The sequence below is a fragment of the Poromitra crassiceps genome, assembly GCF_964638095.1.
Source record: "Poromitra crassiceps genome assembly, chromosome: 14".
Classification (NCBI taxonomy): domain Eukaryota; kingdom Metazoa; phylum Chordata; class Actinopteri; order Beryciformes; family Melamphaidae; genus Poromitra; species Poromitra crassiceps.
Window position 1 is genome coordinate 21,306,042 of NC_139633.1, and position 21,401 is coordinate 21,327,442.

Consider the following 21,401-nt stretch of genomic DNA (forward strand, 5'->3'; position numbering starts at 1 on the left):
TGATTATGTTTTTAACCATGGTACTTATATGATGATACAGAAATATATTTTACATAATGTATGTTAACGTTTATGGCACAAATCATTTATGGCACAAATGTGACTTTATATTTAAAGATGGGCATCAAGTAATAAATAGGACTTCCATTTGTTCTGAAATATTTTGAGAGTGGTTCTGAACATCCAGTGCGATGTTTGATGAGAGGGTAGCCTACATACAGCTAGCGGTATTACACCGGAGTCACGCCTGGTAAAATAAAATCACCTGTTATTTATCTATATTGTTACCTCCCAAAATCAAACCTGCCAATAGGCTATGTGATAAAATGCTTTATGAGTTTTGGTGAGTTGTCCTATGGTGGGGCTTCTTCTCTCTGCCTGGGCTCCCTCCGCTTAGCGGTGTGGTCTGTGGTCTGGCTGCGGATCGAGCCACGGACCTCTTTTGTCCAGGATGATTGGCGGGTGAAGGGTGAGGGGTGACGACCCGCTCTACCCTTTGAGCTAAAGCCGCCCCAAGGGCTATACAGGAATACGGAATAGTTGAATTAATTAATGACACTAAACACACCGGTACAGTAGGAGGCGCTGTGGAACTTTTTACGTTGCGGTCTGCCAGTAATAAGGAAGAAGAGAGTTCCGAGGTTCCGAGCACTGTGTTCTCGTGTCTGCTGTCTGGTGCCTTCAAACACATAGGATAAAAAGATTACTTCGGTGAGTTGGCTCGACCCGGTCCACATCATGGCTGCTGTAGGGAATGTCAATGTCCACTCAATCAAAAATGTATTTTGTGGACCTTGTGGTACAGGTCAGGTCACTGTCTTTGTCACTGTCAAGCTAGCAGACGGCACCGTTTGTGACATCCGATCTGGATCTTTCAAAATAATAGTAATCGTAAATTGTTTAGGCTATAATTTATACTTGACGTTAAATGATTTATCCCTGTAATAATACTGCTTTCAAATGTGTGCTTCCAAAATTATATAATTTGCTGGACAAAATAAAAACACCCAACAATATGAATATCAAACACTTGGGCTATTTAGTTCAAGGGGCACCCTTTGTCCAGCTTCAGTCCTTTTTGGATTGCTGTCATACAAGTCCTGAACTGTGTTTGTAACTAACTAACTAACTAGTTTGTTCGTTAGTTAGTTAGTTGGATAAGAGCTGTTCTTCACGAAGAGAAGCCTCCTGTTCTCTGAAGGAGGAACACTTCTTCACACTCTGTGATCCAGTATACGTCAATGCTGTTTTGCACTAGCATGGTTGTTCCAAGTGTGCTTAATGCCTCAACACCACTGTTCTGTTCTTCCAGGATCATCTTGTGACTCAGTGAAAGGATTGATTGGGGTTCTCGGTTCCATATCGAGAGAAAGCATGTTTCGACAGAGGATACCCTTCTCACAGATTGCCGTTGCCACACTGGTGGGAATTTGTGGTGGCGTTTACATTTACAGACCTTGTTTTGAGTCTCTGCAGAAGAGCCCTGGACAGCAAAATCAAGATGTGCCAAAGAATCAGAGTCAATCAGAGGAAAATTGTTTGTCACTCCCAGAGAATCCTGAAGGGGCAGAAGCCAGAGGAGCTGCGTCAGAGGCTGGTGGACTGTCAGAACCAGAGGCCACACCAGATAAAAGGCCAGAATAGATGAACCCATGCCTCTTGGAGTGATTGTTATTGTGTAACATAAAGTATTTAATAATTTGACTTAATTATTTTCTCAATACACTTGTGAATGAAACAATGAAAATTGCACGGAATTCTTGTTTTTGTTCTTCACACTCCCTACACATATGAAGAATAGACTGGCAACATTTTTCTCAAAAAATCACACCCCTAAAAGAAACTATAAACCCATTAGGATATATTGCAAATTGGCTTTGTTGACACATAAATAAATAAATCAAATTTGATGTTTTGAATCTAAATAGTGCAGCAAACAGGATGGTGAAAAGGAGTAAGCATGTACATCCAAAGCCAAAAAGGGCATGCTGAGCCAAATGTGAACACTGATGAAGAGCTTCTGAGCTTGGTGCTCAACACGTCACTCTGATCTTTGGTGCAATAAATCACTGAAACTGGAGCCCTGCAGTATGTGAGCAGGTTTATTCATTTAGTAAACAGGACAGCACCATAAGATATATAATATTGGCATTTTAAAATATTTTGTAACACTGAAAAAGCAGCTAATGTAGGCTATGACTATAAAGTCCCATAGGCTACATAGATTTCCTAGTTTCTAGCCTGGTCAAACAAGAGTTTAGGTACTCAATGGTAGGCCTACTAAAACAATAAATATACCCATTGGGCTACTTTTAAGGTGACTTCACACTGTGAAAAGAAGCCAGCTGCGACTTGACTGAATTATAGTCTATGAAGGCTCAAGGGCTAACCAAGTTGGTTTCAGCCTGACCAAAAGAAATTTTTCCATCTCAGATTCAAGTGGGGAAATGGCCTGGTGAGTGAGGCCCAAACAGACTGTTTTCAAGAAAAAATAAATGTTTTCAGGCAAGGTGGTGAAACAGACTGTGTCAAAAATAATACAGTAGCCTACACCCTTCCTCCTTCATTACCTCCTAATTTCCTCAGTGGCCCAAACAGTGTTCACCTCAGCATGAAAGCCTGGATGCAACTAGTGGAGGAGCATTTCCCCAAGTCTCCTCCAGGTGGCAGGTTGTCCTATCCTATCCTATCCTATCCAGGAAAGAACCTGATAGTGACAATCCCCGACCCCAATCAAACAGCATGCCTCTCAGATGTGACATGACTGGCTGCACCGTTAAGAAGGCAAAAACACACATTTTAGAATGGGTATTATTAGTTAAAAGACAGTTTCAATTTACTTGAAAGCTAGCTACAACTTTGACCGTAATACACATTAAATGACTTAAAAAGTTATTTGTAGAGGACTCATTTATTAATTGGCACACGTTCATCTCACCTGACCTCTCATCCATGATGCTGAAGTGTGGAAACTACCCACCTTGAGTCTGTGCAGTCAGCTCACACTGAGAATGATTTATTATTAATTAGTAGTATTAGTAATAATGATAATAATAATACATATTACATCTCTCGTGGCCCTGTAGCTCAGTGGTTCTCCAAATATTCGACAGTCAGACGTTCAGTCGACTATCGAACCTAAAGAAACTTCCCCGCAGTCTCCATTAGCTGGTGAGAAACCCACGGCCCCTGAGCTTGGTGGGAGGAGCCGCTTGCTCGCTCGCTTCTCCTCAGCATGAATACCAGGGAAAGTAACGTAAGCTAACAGTGTGGTGTTAATGAAGCTAGGCAGCTAATGCAACGAATGGCCCAAAGAAGGGGCGGCTGAGAAAGCACGGTCCTCATTGAGTTGACTAGTTTCGGGAAAGCCTCACGATTAGGTTTACAGCTGTTTTTCATCACCAAAACGTTCCGCAGCAACGCCCAGGGGCTGGTGAGTAGCTCAGTGTATTTTCAGGAAATGTCACTCGAGGAAACTGCATCTGTCTGGAGATAGCGAGAGGCTGCAAAGTTTGCTCAACTTTCTTGCTAGCTTGATTATTTGCTACAATAATGACTGATCAACTGCCTACAGCTCTTCAATTTGAACCCTCACATCATCCAAGACCACTGACGCTGGAAAACATGTTTTTTTTGGTCTTGGTATTATAATCTTTTACAGCTGTCTTTCTCAACTGTAATGTTAGTTTTCGCCATCCAAACTGGCAAAACAAACCTCTGTCTGTGATAGCTAAATCAGTCCTTCACCCTGCAGGACTATATAGTTAACACCTCTTGACAGTTTCCAGGCAGTTTGGCAGACATAACGTTAGGTTGCTAGATTTCTGTGTGTGACAGTCAGATGGTGGGAAGTTGCAAAATGTCCTCTAGAGATCCATATCATCTCCAAAAGTGTCAAGTGAGAGCTCATCTGACCACCCAGGACGATCACCACATGGGGACCAGCTGAGCTTATTATCCGCCATTCTTAGTTTTGTTGGCATTTGTTTCAGTTAATCAATTTCATGAGTTTCTGTCTCATCGTGGGAATGAGTTTGTTTTCAGTCATGTATCCTCCCACATACCTACTGGTGTTGGTTGGGCTTCTTCAACGGGTATTTCTAATCACTGGATGGTTAGTGACATTGGTTTCCGGAGTTGAAAGATGTTTGGCATTCATATCTATATTATCACCCGTTACTTTGGATAGATTTTTTTCTGAGTGGCATATGATTTAACACATTGTGTGGCAAGAGAGCGCAGAGGCATTTAGTATCGCCTTTCTGCCACATCCCTTTTCATCTTGAACAGTTTTACAGTGGCATCTGGCTATTTCCTCATTTTACTGAGGAGCGGACAGCCTCTGTGTTGGACCGCTGCCCAGGCAGGGTGGGTCCTGCAACTTCTTCTCGATGTCTGATTCAAGCCGGTTTTTGTTTGCTGGTCTGTGGTAGGAGCTGGTCTGTGGTGGTAGGAGCTGATCTGTGGTATGAGCTGATCTGTGGTAGGAGCTGGTCTGTGGTGGTAGGAGCTGATCTGTGGTACGAGCTGGTCTGTGGTATGAGCTGATCTGTGGTGGTAGGAGCTGGTCTGTGGTAGGAGCTGGTCTGTGGTAAGCGCTGGTCTGTGGTAGGAGCTGGTCTGTGGTGGTAGGAGCTGGTCTGTGATAGGAGCTGGTCTGTGGTAGGAGCTGATCTGTGGTAGGAGCTGATCTGTGGTAGGAGCTGGTCTGTGGTAGGAGCTGGTCTGTGGTAGGAGCTGATCTATGGTAGGAGCTGGTCTGTGGTAGGAGCTGATCTGTGGTAGGAGCTGGTCTGTGGTAGGAGCTGATCTGTGGTAGGAGCTGGTCTGTGGGTGTAGCTGCCTGGCAAACACAGCTAATTCCCTCAGTCCTGCTGCTACAACTGAGGAAGTAATGGCAGCTGAAAGGCATATCATGGTACCGCTTGGAGCTGCTCCAGGTCTCAGCCCGGTGGTCCTCCAAACAATCTGACCTCCTTACTTCACTCCTTACTTAATTCACCTCCATATAAAACCTACAATTAGACAATCTGCAAAGTATCAATGACCAAAGTATCAATTAAATAGAACAATTGAGAATAATAACAACAAAATGTCACAAAATTATCAGGTAAATCCTGACCACTTCCATACTAGACATCGGGTGAGGCAGTTGCAGTAGTTGATTATGGAGTTTTTTCACCATTTCACAGTCAGTGAGCCTCTGCTGTGAGGAGCCTCCACCCCACCTGGAAGAATTCACTTACTGGGTCGTTTTAGTGTCACATGGTGTAAATGATGCTGTTTGTAAGACGGAAGGGAAATCCTATATTCTGTAACACCTTGGTATTTAGTGCAACATGGCCTCACAGTGTATAAAGAGGTACAGAGTTGTTATTTTTGCTTTAAAAGTAGACCAATTTAGCCCAGATTAGGTTAACACTTGTTTTTCTCTGAGGGAGAAAGGTAAATATGGGCAATTTAATAAGGCAAGCTGGAAATTGGCGGACAAACACCCGTCTCCCAGCCAACGATTCACAATGTAGCCCGAGAGTTTGATGTAGGCTGAGGAGACAGATGTCTTGCCAAGAATTAATGTTTTCTTAAAACCAGCTCCTTTCCACCATTTTGACTTACCGGTAAATAAGTTAAACTGAATACTAGTTAGTCTACATCCAGTAAAGGGTAGGTTTAGAGATGCATTAGAGTTCACTTTAAGCAACAACCTTCAGCAAGGTGTGTGTTAGACAGTAATTATGGTAATAGGTACATAGTTCCTGTTTCCTTTACTTAACTGCACTCAGACTATTTTGTTGCCTAACCCAACAGAACATCTTGCCCTGCCACCATAGCTTTTGTGCTTCCTTTTCAAGTTGTGATATAGGAGGATGGGATAGTGTGTGATGAGATAACTACAAAATGGTGTTGAAATTCCGTTTTCAACACCATTATGTGTACTAGGCAGTGTTGGGCTAGTTACTTTCAAAATGTAATATACTACATAGTACTAGTTACTTTAATTTGAAAGTAATAAGTTACTTTACAATATTGCTGTCTGTGTAGAGTAACTTGTTACTTATTACACTACTTTTGCATTACTTTCACCAAAACAACAGCAGCAGCAGAAGGACATCGCTGCCCTGGAACTATCCCGAAAAATAATGTCAACCGCATTGGTCAGTTTAAACAATCCAAAATTCTAAATGTTAATCTTTTCATTTGTTATTGTCATCTGTAGTGGTTATTTGTATAAAAACAGACTATTAGGAAATTATTCTATCTTTATTTAAATATGTCCTTTTTTTTTTACTCAATTTATAACTTGAGTTGCTTGACAAAGTAACTGGTATAATATTACTGAAATCCTATAAGTAATAAATTATATTACTGAGTTACTGCTAAAAGTAATATATTACATGTAATATGTTACTTTTGTAATGAGTACGTACTAGGTGCCGGTGGTAGTTACTACTAATATTCATGAACACTTACCTTCTTTTCACTTTACCATGTGAAACGAGCATGCTCAGTTATCTTGGTGAGTCTGTGGAAATTTACTTATATAATCTGCATCTTCAACAGTGTGGTTTTGCTTGATTTAGACCACTGCAAGTAACCTGCAGATATCCTGTGCTGCTGACTCACGTTCGTTTGGATAGCAGCACACTACAGGCAGTTTTCTCTCAGGGTTGTGATGTCAATAATTGGGATGGAAAAAAGATGAACAAATATATCTGATAATAACCATTGGTGAGTAATCCCTCTGTTTTGGTTCTCAGAGTTCATTGTGACTTGGCGCTACAATGAAGGCTATTTGACTACTGAAGTGTATCTTTATTCAACAAATTGGCATTTTAATATCAAAATGGAATAAGTGGCAAAAAAAAAGTATTTACTCTTTTTGACTTTGTGCACGAGACGCTGCTGATGCTGAATGATTTGAAAATGCATGCGGTGAGACATGCAGGGAAGATGGAATTTTACATTTGAAATACATTTCACATTACCCAATTATTTATATTCATCAACAACAGAAGTGAAGTTTTTGCCTGCTAATGGCCACAACCTATTTATATTATTAATAAAATAGGGATGCTTATTTATGAGGCAGACCTAAGGTTTTCTGAAGATTTGACACTGATGGAAAGTGGCTGTGAATACCTGAAGGATGAAGGTATTTTCCATCATCAGGAAGCCAGGGAGGATAAGAATCTAGAGACTGTGTGGATGAATGGTCAGGTTGCATTCAAAACACACTTACAAAGAGCTTAAATAAAAGTGTAAGGAAGCTTGTGTGCTTGCCTCGGGTGAAGTGTGAAGTGTGCTGGATCGTAGTTGAGGGCTCACGGGCAGTGATCGGTTAGAACCACGGAGATGTCTTTTCAGGCTATCTTTATTGAGTATCAGGCAGAAGCAGTATACGTCGTATACAGAAAGGTAAACAGGACCAACAATACATGGAGAGAATGCATATAACACCTTGTTATATAACCCCCCACATTTGGTGTATGACATCGTTGGTGATGTCACAACGTCCGTGGAGGTATGACATCATCGGTGACCTCATAAAGTCCCGTCTGCCATCACAGTCAGCCTAGACCGTCTGACATCGCTGATGAACTCACAGGTGAACTCTTGACATCATCATTGATGATGTCACGGTTAGGGCTGCACGATATTGGAAAAAACTGACATTGCAATATTTTTTTATTCTGCGATATATATTGCGATATGAAAAAATACAGGAATTTTCACCAAAAGTCTTGAATAGGTCTATCAAGCCTTGCTCATTTAAGAAGGTGGCCTAGTGGGTAACGTGCGCGGTTGACGTACTAGGAAGTTAGTGTGTTTTTAGCCACAGACAGGGTGAGTTGCAGGATCCTAAGTGAGTAAAAGTACTATAGTTAGTAGGAAAAGAGCTTAGAACGTCACCGAGAGGGCATGCATTACTGTATGTTATCAGTTAATTTATCTTACTTGACATTGCATGCTCTGCGATGTGACTATTGCGCATGTGCACATTGCGATGACGATGCTGAAACGATATATTGTGCAGCCCTAGTCACGGTGGTGTCATCATCATTAAGTCGTTGGCGCGTTGGTTCGTGGGCGTCAGTTGCCCCAAGAACAGGCCTGATGGTGGGCCATTATGGACCCTTTTCTACAAAAAGCATCAGATAACATCAGTAGTAGTAAAAATCAATGTAAGCAAAGCAAGAAGCTGAAAATGTCATGTAAAAAGTGGTTGTCAAACATTAAAGATCATTACGTAAATATGAGTTTTAAGAATTTGTTTATACGATGATGCTGAACTGGCGTACGCTCCTTGGCCAGGCTGTTCAAAGGCCCGTGTCTTAAAAGTGAGTGCCAAGTGAAACATTTAAAGCGAAATGAAAATATTACAAACGCCGACAGAGTCTGTGCCTGTAGCTGCAGAGATCTCGCCACAAGCGGAATGCCAGACTTCGTGTTCATAATCATAGTTCACCATCCTTTGAGGCCCATCAGCTCGTGAGCAAACCACTTCCATCACACCACATTTATCATGGAGCTTGATTTTTGCACGAGACCTTAAGCTGCTTATTGCTCAGAATGAAAGCTTCAGTGCCGGTCACAGTAAAAGAATGTCTGAATCCTTTTCTATGCCATGGTCATGTGATTCCTGCTGTTTTCTTAGTTTGTAGTGTAGGAATGCTCATTGGGAATTTAACATCCAGTAGAAATCTGCTTCTTATTGTCATTGTGTAGCTGTAAGAAAAGTCTGGATTTCTATGCTATAATTCTCATTGTGTTTCAGTATTTTGAGACAAAATTTGAGGATTTGAGGAAAAAGGTCTGCTAAAGGTCTCAATACTAATCCTTTATTCCATGCAGATGGTGGCGCAACAACAACAGCAAACTAGTATGATGGGAATTTACTGTATATATCTATGCGATATTCCTGGGTTTGCTTTGCTACCGGGCATCTCGTAGCGTACCGCGAGAGCTCGTGTTCTCGTGCGAGTTTGCTGCGTTCATTTTGGTTCAGTTGCAGTCGAATAGTGTATGATCATCACTCATCTGGCGTAGTCGTTAAGTGTGCGATCCCATGTTTTTCAGTCGTCATAAAGAAATATGCATGCATAAACCAAGTCGTTTAGGTGTATATATACACCCAGTCTTTTCATGAATCATGATGATGTGTTAGGATTTAAAAAGTTGTTTAGTGTATCTGACAGAGACAGATAATGCATTAGCCCTGTAGTGGACAAATGCTAATGTATCAAAGATGTCCTGTTTGGTAACTGGCAATCTGCAGCTTACTGGAAGTACGCACCCGGGTGGGGATTTCGTCATTTTAGGGGCAAGGCCATCTGTCCTTCGGGCATATTTTATTTTATTTTATTTTATTTTATTTTATTTTATTTTATTTTATTTTATTTTATTTTATTTTATTTTATTTTATTTTATTTTATTTATTTTTTTATTTATTTTTTTAGGGCACAAGGCAACATGCCAGGGCACAAAGGTCATTGCTCTATTGACATTATGAAGAGTGATCTTTCTGTAATGTGTGCCCTTTGCACAGGGCAGGCTACATTAAACTGAGACCACTGATGCTTTTAAAGCAACTGACAGTAGCAGGCTGGTAGGCAGCAGGGCACTTCCAAGGTGGCCTTAGGGATCTCAGGGCATCACGGCCAGAGGGAGGGGCAGCGGAGGCCATGGCCACCATCATGTATTAATTCCCACCCTGGTACCTACTGTCCCACCCTTTTCCACTTGTCCCGGATAATCAGACAGCCGTAAATGTCGAACGCTCCATGCGTGTTTGAGTGGGTTGGTGAGCTGCTTGGGGAACTGTAGGGTGCTTTGACTGTGTGGCTTCAGATCCAGTTTGTGTGTCACCTTGGTTCTCTCTCTATCGTCTCTTTACTTTTATAGCTTCACTCTCTTTCTTTTACAGTTTCACTCCATAATCTGGGGGTGGGGGGGTAATATTATAATCACAGTATATTGTCATTTGATCTCAGTGTTGTCTGTCTCATTTTGTGCATGGGTCTGAGATGTAAAATCTCAAAATACTCAGATTATTAGTGTAGTTTAGAGCTGCAACGATGAATCAATTACAGAATCAATTACAGACAGAAAATTAATCGACAACTATTTTGATAATCGATTAATCGTTTTGAGTACAATTCTAAGAGAAAAGGTCTAAATTCTCTGATTCCAGCTTCTTAAATGTAAATATTTTCAGGTTTATTTACTCCTGTATGACAGTAAACTGATATTATCTTGGGCTTTGGGAAACACTGATCGTCATTTGCTACCATTTTCGGACATTTTTATAGACCAAACAACTAATCGATTAATCGAGAAAACAATCGACAGATTAATCGATTATGAAAATAATCGTTAGTTGCAGCCCTAGTGTAGTTTGCCTTGGGTTTACAGAAAAAGTTTAGGCACGATGATGCTGACTGTTTGTTCTCTGTTTTGTGTGTGTTTGTGTGTCTCAGATATAAGGACTCACTATGTCTGATGGGGAATACGATTACCTCATCAAATTCCTAGCCCTCGGGGACTCTGGAGTGGGAAAAACGAGCTTCCTCTACCAGTACACCGATGGCAAGTTTAACTCCAAGTTCATCACTACAGTGGGAATAGACTTTAGAGAAAAGAGAGTGGTAAGTTGACGTCTTCTGCTACGTTAAATGCTTGTGGGTTTTATGTGGGACATTTTGGAATAATACTGTTTTCTCAAGCCATTGTTATTTTTCGGCATTCTGTTGGGATTTCTTGTTGACTGGGTCTTCTTTTCAAACCTTTTTCTATTAAGTTAAATGAGCATGTCATTTTAAAATGGCACACATGTTTTCCACTTTCTTTGTTTCAGTGCGAGTTACAAAAGTGTGTGGCAACCTAATTAAGAGCGTAAATGCATTCCCACTCCATGAAGCAAACGTCTTGTAACAAAAGAGGACTGACGACGAGTGTTGCATAAGGAATCTGTGTAACGCTCCAAGGGTGACTAATGTGGCTGAACGGTAGCACCCTCCTTAAGAATAAACACTTTGTAGCATATTAGCAAACAAGCTGAGCAATAAGAGTACTTCAGTGTTTACTCAGTATGCACTCATTGATGCGGTTGACCTTTGGCTCACGATATATATAGTCTACTAAAGTACTGTACATTGATGAATACTGATTCAGTCCTTCAGTGGTTCCATTACTGTCTTCCGGTAAAATGTTAGCGATGTAGCAATCGCACTTGAGTGAACATTTCGAAACAAGTAGTTTGAACAATTGCCGTTTCAACTGAAAAATTGCATCAGTCCAGATTTTTTTCTGGTCTAGAGTTGCCTTTCAGACGTTGTCATGGTTTTTCCTGGTTCAGAATGGGCCTTTGGGGGGTGACTACGCACGATAGTAAGTAATCGGACCGATCATGCTTTGGGTACAAAGTTATAAACTGTTGGGTTAATGCAGACCCTGGGCACTATATGGCCTGGGGGCCAGAACCTGATGATTCTGCCTGGCCCGGGAGGTCTAAGACAAACCACACCATTTGACTTGCTAAAAATATTGAATGAGATGAACTAAATTGACTGTTTGGAGTGATTTTCAATATAATAAATGCTGAAGAATAAGTGCACAATATGTTTTATACTAGGGATGCACCGATGTGAAAATTTTGGCAGATGCCGATAACCAATATTAACATTGCTGGTATGGCCGATAACCGATATTTACCGATGTCGATATGATCTGTATAAAAACACATTTCTAATAAAATGTTGTACATACTGAACAACACATGTAAACACTGTGAATTTGAGGTTCAAATATACATACTACTGCATGCGCTGGGACGCGTCATCAGTGATGTTAACTGGGGTCGTGGGGTGTTTCGGGTCTGTCAACATCATACACCCTCGCCCAGTAGACCCAGCCGAGGCCGATTACGACCCCGACCCACGTCCCAGAAGCAGCCGCTCACGGATCAGCCTTCCTACTCTGTCTGCAACGTTGCCCGCGGAAGGGTTGATCACGCCCAATCCGCTGCAATAGAGTTTAGTGCTACACAGCAGTATTGAAAGACCTTCGGTGCATGGAGGTCTAAGGCCCTGTGGGGTGATTCCAGGCCGGGCACCTCCTTCGTCTCACCAGAACCTCCCGCGGAAAAAGGCAATCCTACCATGCCATACCATGGGCAGGGAGGATGCCTCAAGGAGGCCTGTGCGCTGCACGTCATTCACCTGCGCCGAGCACCTCGCTCTAGCCTGAAGGACCACAGGCCGCGCCGATGTTTACGCAGATTTTCAGGAGGCTGATCCGTAGCGTTTGTGGATTTCTCCCTCACGAGAGAGCCAGGCTGGGGTGCTAAAGCCCATACCGTTCCAGATGCCGTCTCTCCGACCGTCAACTGTCTCTCCAGCTTCTCACCAAACTATACTTGGTTGTCACCTAGTCTATTCCCAAGTGTCACTGGCCAGGGAGAGCCAGGGGTTTAGGTTCAAATATACTGTACATACTACTGCATGCGCTGGGACGCGTCATCAGTGATGTTAACTGGGGTCGTGGGGTGTTTCGGGTCTGTCAACATCATACACCCTCGCCCAGTAGACCCAGCCGAGGCCGATTACGACCCCGACCCGCGTCCCAGAAGCAGCCGCTCACGGATCAGCCTTCCTAGCCTGGGTAAACCCATCCCCCACGTGACCTGCTCTCAGGCTTACCCTGCTCTCACTAGGTGTCACTAGGTGACTGTAGTGACTGAGAGCAGGTCTGAGAGCAGGTCACGTGGAGGCTGGGTTTACCCAGGCTACAGCCTTCCTACTCTGTCTTCAGAAAAAGTAATGCATTTCTTTATTTCCAAAATATTTATTTGTGTATTTAATATGTATTTTCCAAAACATTTGGAAAAGCCCATAAATCATAGATTTATCACAATGTTTCCTCTCAATGGGAAAATTTGGCTGAAGACCGATGCCGATATGTTAAAAACATGACTAACATCTGCCGATACGATATGATTGCAGATATATCGTGCATCCCTATTTTCTATGATTTAATCTAGTGATAAAATCAGGATGGTGATGTCATCAAAGTGCACCAACGGCCCTCGTGCTTTGGGAGTGACCTGACCTGACCTCACATGACAACATTTTTTTGGCTCACCAGCAACAATCTGGGTTTCTCATGTGGCCTCAGGAAAAAAGAATTGCCCACGCCTGCTTTAAATGGTTTCCATCCTCTAAGAAGCAGATAGGGCTGAGCAGCTGCTAAACAAGTCAGCCTTTCTTTTACTTTCATGGTTGCTCAGGTCGAGAGCGGACTAATCCTAAAGCTAGGCGCCTGTTATCAGAGACACCAGAGTAGAGCTGGCTGCTCCCACAACGGAACACGGGTAGAAACGCTTTAAAAGTCACAATGAAACTGCATTTTGAGAGGGCCTCCATAATTTGACATTTCCAGTTGAAACAGGACGTTAGGGGGGGGACATAATGAATTCAAAAATGGGGCAAACAAATTGGAAAACAATGGACTATCCATCAGGGAGAGAAGGGCAGTTTTATATAGAGAGGGGGGGGGGGGGTGTTGTTTTCCAGGAAGTAAAACTAATGGTATTGTGATGTTCAAATGCAAGAAAATGGCATTTGTTGTTAAGTAGCTGTATGTTATGACATGGAAAATTAGCTATCAAGGTGAAAAGTTTTTTTTAAATTCATTGTAACTTTGATATCCCCTGTTAAATGGAGTGCAAAAAACATCTAGACCTTGCCTGTCTCTGTCCCCCAGTTATACAAGTCAAACGGTCCAGATGGAACTACGGGCCGAGGGCAGAAGATCCACATTCAGCTGTGGGACACCGCAGGACAGGAGAGGTATGCAGACTGACATCTCCTGCTTTGTCACACTCTCCAACCTGGAGTTGTCTTCAGCTGTTTTCAAAAGACGTGTTTTATCCTTGATGATGAATGAAGTTTCTTATGAAGTTTTTGTTTGTCTGTATGTTGACAGGTTTCGGAGTTTGACAACTGCTTTCTTCAGGGATGCAATGGGCTTCCTCCTGCTGTTCGACCTCACGAATGAACAAAGTTTCCTTAACGTCAGAAACTGGATGAGTATGTCCTCTCGTTTACATTTTTAGTCATGGGAATCAGTGATGGTATAGGTGTCACGTACCAAGTACAGGGACACATGGCTGTTGTCAGACTGTTGTAATATCAAACTTGTATTCCTCCAGTTATGGAAGCAAGCAGCAACCAAGCAGATTGGACTGCAGCACCGGTGCCACGGGGGTGGGGGGGGCTCAATGTCCTTTTATTCACTTTAGAACACACTCACTCAAACACAGAAACTCAGAGGGGGTCATTAAACTATACCCCCGTCTCACTTATGGTGTCAACATTTAACATTGTAAAGCAATGTAGTTAGCATGCAAAACAACTCTACTAGTCATTACATAACATTGCAGATAACTAATAACACATATATAGAGAACAAGAAGGTTTAATTAATCTCCAAAACACATTGTTGAAACACACTACCCCAGAGCATGCTGGGAAACTCCGCCCACTTTCCTCAGCATGCTACACTTTGTTGCTTCCAAACTTTTGACATGAAAGTAACCAAATGAAATGAGTGGTGGGTGGAAATAATCATTAGCCCATTCTTAGTTAAACATGCAGTTTTGAAACATTCAATAAAGACAAATAAAAAATAGACTATGACTCAACACTGTAAGTGATACACACATGTGATGAGAGTGGTATATTTACCCATTACATCAATATCCGTGTTAGTGTAGAGTGGTTAGTTCCTTGCTCTGCTCTCCCCTAGGAGTGCTGGCTCTGCAGTAACGTTTCGGGCAGTAAAGCTCCGTTTTCTTCTGGGGGGGGGGGGGGGGGACACATTTTATCAGTGCCCCCCTGCTTAAAGGAACACTCCGCCCATTTTCAACCAGCTTTGTATCATTAGAACATCAGTAGTATATCAGAAAACTGTAAACGCTTTTGAAGTCTGTCATTTAATTTGACAGTTATTGAGTGTTAAAGTGTGGACCAGTGACATCACTGGTCCACACTAACTCAAATTAATAACTCATTAACTCAAATCAACTCTCAATAACTGTCAAACTATTCATCATTCATCTAGTTTGACAGTTATTGAGAGTTGATTTGAGTTAATGAGTTATTAATTTGAGTTAGTGTGGACCAGTGATGTCACTGGTCCACACTCTAACACTCAATAACTGTCAAATTAAATGACAGACTTCAAAACAGTTTACAGTTTTCTGATATACTACTGATGTTCTAATGATACAAAGCTGGTTGAAAATGGGCGGAGTGTTCCTTTAAGGCTCGTGCCCTCTCTGGATATCTGGTCTGGCGCCAGGGCTGCTGGACTACAACATTTTCTTTTGTTTTCAGTGGAGTCCAGCAACTGATTGAAACATTATGTTAACCAATAACAGAAAAGTGTTGTGTCTTTGATTAAGAGAATCACATCTGTTGAAGTTAGGGATTCCCCTTTGCCTGATATCAGACAGAATTGTCAACTCGTTACACTCCTTATTTCCATCTGCAGTTTGACATTGCCTCCACTCCACTCAGCCATATTGATAGTAAGAGTTGCGTCATCTCCATTCACTCCAATGGATCTTTTTTCCTTTTCTTACCTCGCAATAGTTCCCGGAAGTAAGGTTCTGGATTAAGCAGCGCTGTAGAGTTGCAGCAGAATGGACCCTTTGTTTGTGATGTACTTTGAAATAAAAGGGTAAGACGTTTAAAAGACGTTTGCATGTCCTCTCCGTGCTGGGATTTCCTCCAGATAGGAACCCCCCGCAAAAAAAACAACAAAAAAACATGGGGGGGAAATCCTATTAGATTTTTTTTATATATATATTTTTTTTCCCAGATATTTTTTATCCCATTTTTATCCCCCGTTAGTGCTTTTTTTTTTTTTTTTTTTAATCCTGGTTGCTGCTCCACCCTCTGCCAATCTTGGGAGAGCCGAAACTGGCTCCATGCTTTCTCCGAGACATGGGCAGTAGCCAGCCGCTTCTTTTGACCTGACAGGGGAAGCTTCACCGGTAGGACATAGCACGTGGGAGGATCACGCTATTCCAACGAGTTCCCCTCCCTCCGAACAGGGGCCCCTAACGACCAGAGGAGGCACCACATCAGCGACCAGGATATTGCATGTTTTGGTGTCGGGTTCCTATATGAAGGAAACCCCCAGGGGGCATGGGGAGAACATGCAAACTCCACACAGAGGGGCCCTTTTGGCGACCCCACCCGGGCGGTGGGCACTCGAGGACATTCGGATGGGCACGCACTCCTCCAGCGCTCACAGCGTCCCAGGTGGGAATCGAACCCAGGACCTTCTAGCTGTGAGGCGACAGCGCTTACCACTGCACCACCAATGCACCATACCCCCTCCATTCCATTTTTCAGTTGGATTTTGGACTACACACCAAGTGGTGGAAACACTAACTCTACAGTCTACAAAATTACATCAGATGTCACCTCTCCATTGCCTTGGGCAACAACAAGCCAGGACCAAAGTGGGACCTTCAGGCCAATGTTGTTCCTCCGCCTTTTTTCCAGCCCTGCAAATCGTCCCACAGATCAATTATCCTTTATTCCCATTTCCCAGGTCCTTTGAGTTACAGTATTGTAATCTACTACTAGGGCCTAGTAGATTAGATTTTAGTAGATTTTATGGCCTAGTAACTATAGGCAATACAATGGGGCTGAATACATGATACATGCTACTTGTGTTTTTCAGGCCAGTTACAGGTTCACGCGTACTGCGAAAATCCAGACATTGTTCTTTGTGGCAACAAATGTGACCTGGGGGAGCAGAGGGCAGTCAAAGAAGAAGAGGCTCGTGAGCTGGCAGAGAAGTATGGGTATGTGTCATGTCTGGATCATCTGTACATGAACCTCTCCCTCAAACGTTTGTCAAGAAGGCAGTGGCTGCACTGTTTGCCCAAGTCTGTGCGGGAGAATGTCAGAATAGATTGGTCCTCCTTGAAAGGCAAATATTTGTGCACGTTTATAAAATATCCTGCTCTGGGCCTATTCGACACACCTGTAATGAATACAAAAAGTGCTCAATAGATCTGTGCCTCAAAAAATGTTTGTAAATGACTTTGAGATATAGCCTGGTAAGAACATCCTGATCACGCAATCTCACATTCTGCTTCGCTCCACGGATCAGTCTGGACTTCTATAGCGGCCCACATCGATTTCCTGAAATTACAACGTAACCGGGCCAATCGGGGACTGCGTCGTAGTTGATGACGTAACTGGGCCAATCAAGAACTCCGCTGGCAAAACGGTAATGCTAATGTGAGTAGAGTACACACAGCCTTAAGTGCAGTTATTAGTTAGAACAAGTGTATGCACTGGTGGAATTTCTCGACAGAAAATCGCCAGATTTTCGCTGTTCTTCCGACTGGATTTGGCAAAAGTTAGATTGGCGCTGATTGGCTGAAGGAGTTTGTCACGGCAAGTACTACCGGCCACTGAAATCGATGGGGGCGGCTAAAAGTCCAGACAACCCCATACTTGTGACACACGTTTTGGGTGTACAATTTTATTGGGCATAGAGTAGTGTTTTTTAAATAAGTTTCAATTTTGAGGGTATTTTGGTTTGTTTGTCCTGCATTGTAAATGGTATGAGAAGTTCCTGATCCTTCTTTTCGGTGTTCTCTTCCATGCAGAATCCCTTACTTTGAGACAAGCGCAGCGAACGCACAGAACGTCAGCCATGCTGTGGATGTGCTGCTGGACCTCGTCATGAAGAGGATGGAGCGGTGTGTCGACAAGTCCTGGATCCCCGACGGGACCGTCCGAGTTAACGGACCCACCAACCCAGACATCGCAGAAGGCTCGGACAGCAGCAAATGCTCATGTTAGGCTCCACAGCAACGAGGAGCCATTTTAGTCCCCCCTCTCTGTAATACTGGTGTGAAATAGGAATGGATTACATTTGATAAGACATCTACGTTCATGGTGACATTGATTTTTAACAGGGAGTATATATTGTATTTTGTGTTAGGTAAAACTAACATTAACTGCTGACCACTGCCCCACCAGCCAGTGCATTATTGATAAACTGTTATTGATGTGTTTCTGCTAAGTCAGAGAATCAAGTGCCTTTTGAACACATGCATTCAAATTCATGTAATGGGTCTTTTAAGTAATTGATTCATAATGGGACGTTTATTTCCTGTAATGGTCACCGGTTTAATATGCTGATCATATTTCCAGGCATGACTTTTGCGCTCCATGTTGCCAGCCTCGTCCTCACCGCTCCACATGGTGCCACAAAGCAAGCTGCGATGCCAAATATGCAATGTTATAAATGTGTGAATACTCTTTACTTGCTGAAATATTAGCGTGCATCCACACTGCGACCAAGGCACTTAGTCCCTTTTCTAGTGTCAGAGAAACGTTGACTGATGTTAACCACGGTCACCTCATTTCCTCTTTGTTGGCTCTGAAAAGTTGCCTGCGGCTGAACCGAAGGGTGGCGTTAGCCACCAGCAGCCAATTACTGTATGTACTACTGATGTGATTCTACTGTAGGCTATGTGCAGGCTAACGCTGTGACCGTTACCTCATTGGCACTATAGCAAAGAAAACCGTTGCTCAAATTGTCTATCCAGCATTAGCGCAACAATCTTGCTAGTGGAATGAAGCCGGTTACTTGCCACATTAGCACTAATGTATTTTGTTTCCTAGATAAACACTTGTGATGTTTGCCTGCTGAATGTAAATTATGGAGTACAATTTGACAGCCACCTACAGTTCAATATGACAATTTTGGCAATTACAGAATTGGTGTATATATATATATATACATACATATATACACTGATATTCAAAGTAGAAACTGAGCAGTAGCCTACATCAGGACATCTTTATACACTTACTGTTGTGCATTTCTTCATCCTGTTTTATAAATGGATCTCAAAATGCACACATCCATTTGTTTTTTCCCCTTCAAAGATCTGTGCAAAAAAGCTGTACATTGAGTTAATAGAAGAAAAAAGTAGTCTGAATCTATTCATATTTTATTTGGGATAACATCAAATTGTTTTGTAGGCACGAAATACCTAGAGAATAATGTTACTACAGTAATTTAGGCACTAGGCAGCATCAGGTAGTGATCCAGACTCTGAATGTCTTGTTTTATTCACTTGTCAAACATGCCTACTGTTTTGAATCAGACATGGCTCAGCAGTCTTTTGGGGCTGCTTCCCTCATACTGATCCCTCATGAGCCCCAAATACAAGTTTGAGTTACAAGAGTTTTGTAGATATCACATGTTACAGAATTATATCTTTGTACCTTGTCTGTGACTAAACAGTTGGTTGAAACTTCCAAAATAGTCGTCATTCTCTCATTAGGCTACCAACTGGTAAATTAATTAACAGTGAATTTAATCTGTATTGATGGGGATTCCTCTTGGGGCTCCCTGGAAGTCCTCAGACTGCATTTGATCTTGAGATGCAGTCACACTTCATTCCACTCTGCTCAGTGTAAATGGCCTGAGGAAACCCGCGTGTGCTTTTGAATACTGAAGCTGTGGTTCATAAGCAAATACAAACCAAATGAAAACAAGTTGTTCAGGATGGAGCTGTATCCAGGAAGGATTGCTTTTTAGCATAATGTAAGTAAAAACTACTAAATGTGGTTAACTTTTAGCCTCAGCAAGTGGGACACCAATCAGACTGAAGAGGAACATTTCAAGGGTGTTTATTAAAGTTCAAATCCCTTAATGTTGATGGTGCTAGGCAGATGTAGGCAGATGTTTTTGCCTAAAAACAAGAAGTATTAACAAATTATTCAATTAAACAGGAAAACAACAGTTTTAAGTAATAAAATCAATCCAAGTCAAATAATGATGAAATCAGTACACAAAGGAAATAACTAACAAAACTGACTTACTTCAGATAATGCATCTGCACAACACCACACCAAGGGAATACAACAAAAGGCAGCCTCCTCTACTGCAGTCCAGACACACTGAGCTGGTGGGGGGGATTTTTTACACTAATAAACCCACATTTTGGTTTTATTTTTGCAATTGTTTGGCATAGGCTAAGCCTTTGTATAAGTAAGAAAATGAAATGTAGCTTTTATATCAGACACTTTATCTTAATAGTGAGCATTTAGAATCAAAATGCAGCCGCTTGTACCTTTTTTGTGTATACTTGACATTTTACATAAAATGTGTAGCGTATAATTGCACTCAGTAGAAAAAAGATGAGAGAATATTTGTCCTAACTGGATTTTAACAGTTTCACACACAAAGGATTATTTATAACCTATTCTTGAATAGTATATATAATTCCTGATCACAAGATATGTAAGATAAGGTATTTAGTTAAGACTGATCATTAATGTAAACAGATATATTTCACTCACAATTTCTGTCCGCAGATTCAAATATTAAATTGATCACTAAAATCCAATTTGTTCGATTATATCATGAAGATTGGCCTGCAATATACTTAGATCTGATATTGGCAAACACTTTCATGACAAATATGTAAATTATATCTTAAACAAATAAAATAAATGTTTTTATTTATTTAATCATGTCTTATCTCATGTCATATCTCATTTATCTATCTTGGAAACATTTACAGCCATGTCAGAGGTTCACATCATGTTCTTTATAATGTATTTAAAAGTTGGGAACTTCTGAGCAGAGTTTGTGAGGAAAAAGGATGAAAATAAGACTTGTGAGGTGCTGTGGATATGGCCACTGTAATCTATTGCATTATGTTGTTTCTGCAAAATATACGACTATAAATAATCACCTCACCATGATGCAAGTCAAATTTAAGTACTTTCCAGTACCTTTTACATTATTTTGGCATTTTAATGATGTAGCCTAAGTAATTGCATTTTACATCACATTAACACATTCCATTATAAATTTATCACCATAGCCAAAAAGATTTTAATGAATATGATTGGGAAACTAAATTTAGCACTTATGCATTTAAATGGGGAGGAGCCTGCCTGAATGAGTGGGTGGAAGGCAGGAAATAATTAGCCTGGGTAAACCCAGCCTCCACGTGACCTGCTCTCAGACAGGGTCTCAAGTCACTACAGTAGTAGTAGTGACTGAGAGCAGGTCACGTGGAGGCTGGGTTTACCCAGGCTAGGAAATAATACCAACAATTAAATACCAAATAATTAAAATTCAAAAGGAAATGTTTTGAGTCAAAAATTAATCCAAATTCCTTTGCCATTTGTTATTGTTTACAGATAGTTGACAAAATCTCAGCTTGAAATCAGGCTGCATCGTTACAAAATGTGGAAAAAGTGTTTCAGAAAGAAAAGTTCAAGTGTTTATGGATTCTGGTGAAAGCTCAAATGCCTCCCCCCCCTTTTCCTCTTCGCCAAAAA

General features: G+C 41.7%; 1 protein-coding gene across 2 annotated transcripts; it reads left to right on the plus strand.

The window, feature by feature from the left end:
- Window positions 1-3,224: 3,224 nt before the first annotated feature.
- rab27a (RAB27A, member RAS oncogene family) lies at window positions 3,225-20,579 on the plus strand. 2 transcript variants are annotated; one of them, XM_083650933.1, is made up of 6 exons: window positions 3,225-3,445; window positions 10,486-10,646; window positions 13,762-13,847; window positions 13,984-14,087; window positions 16,756-16,879; window positions 17,696-20,579. In XM_083650933.1, the coding sequence occupies exons 2-6, from the start codon at window positions 10,494-10,496 to the stop codon at window positions 17,889-17,891; spliced, it is 663 nt and encodes a 220-aa protein (XP_083507059.1). In that variant the 5' UTR covers window positions 3,225-3,445; window positions 10,486-10,493; the 3' UTR covers window positions 17,892-20,579. The 2 variants fall into 2 exon arrangements, with proteins under 2 accessions (XP_083507059.1, XP_083507058.1); XM_083650932.1 differs by having other exon boundaries at window positions 3,225-3,433; window positions 10,479-10,646.
- Window positions 20,580-21,401: the final 822 nt, after the last annotated feature.

Coding starts and splice junctions, on each gene's coding strand:
- rab27a (XM_083650933.1), top strand. CDS start 10,494: ATGTCTGATGGGGAATACGATTACCTCATCAAATTCCTAGCCCTCGGG. Junction 10,647..13,761: donor ACTTTAGAGAAAAGAGAGTG/GTAAGTTGACGT, acceptor TCTGTCCCCCAG/TTATACAAGTCAAACGGTCC. Junction 13,848..13,983: donor GACACCGCAGGACAGGAGAG/GTATGCAGACTG, acceptor GTATGTTGACAG/GTTTCGGAGTTTGACAACTG.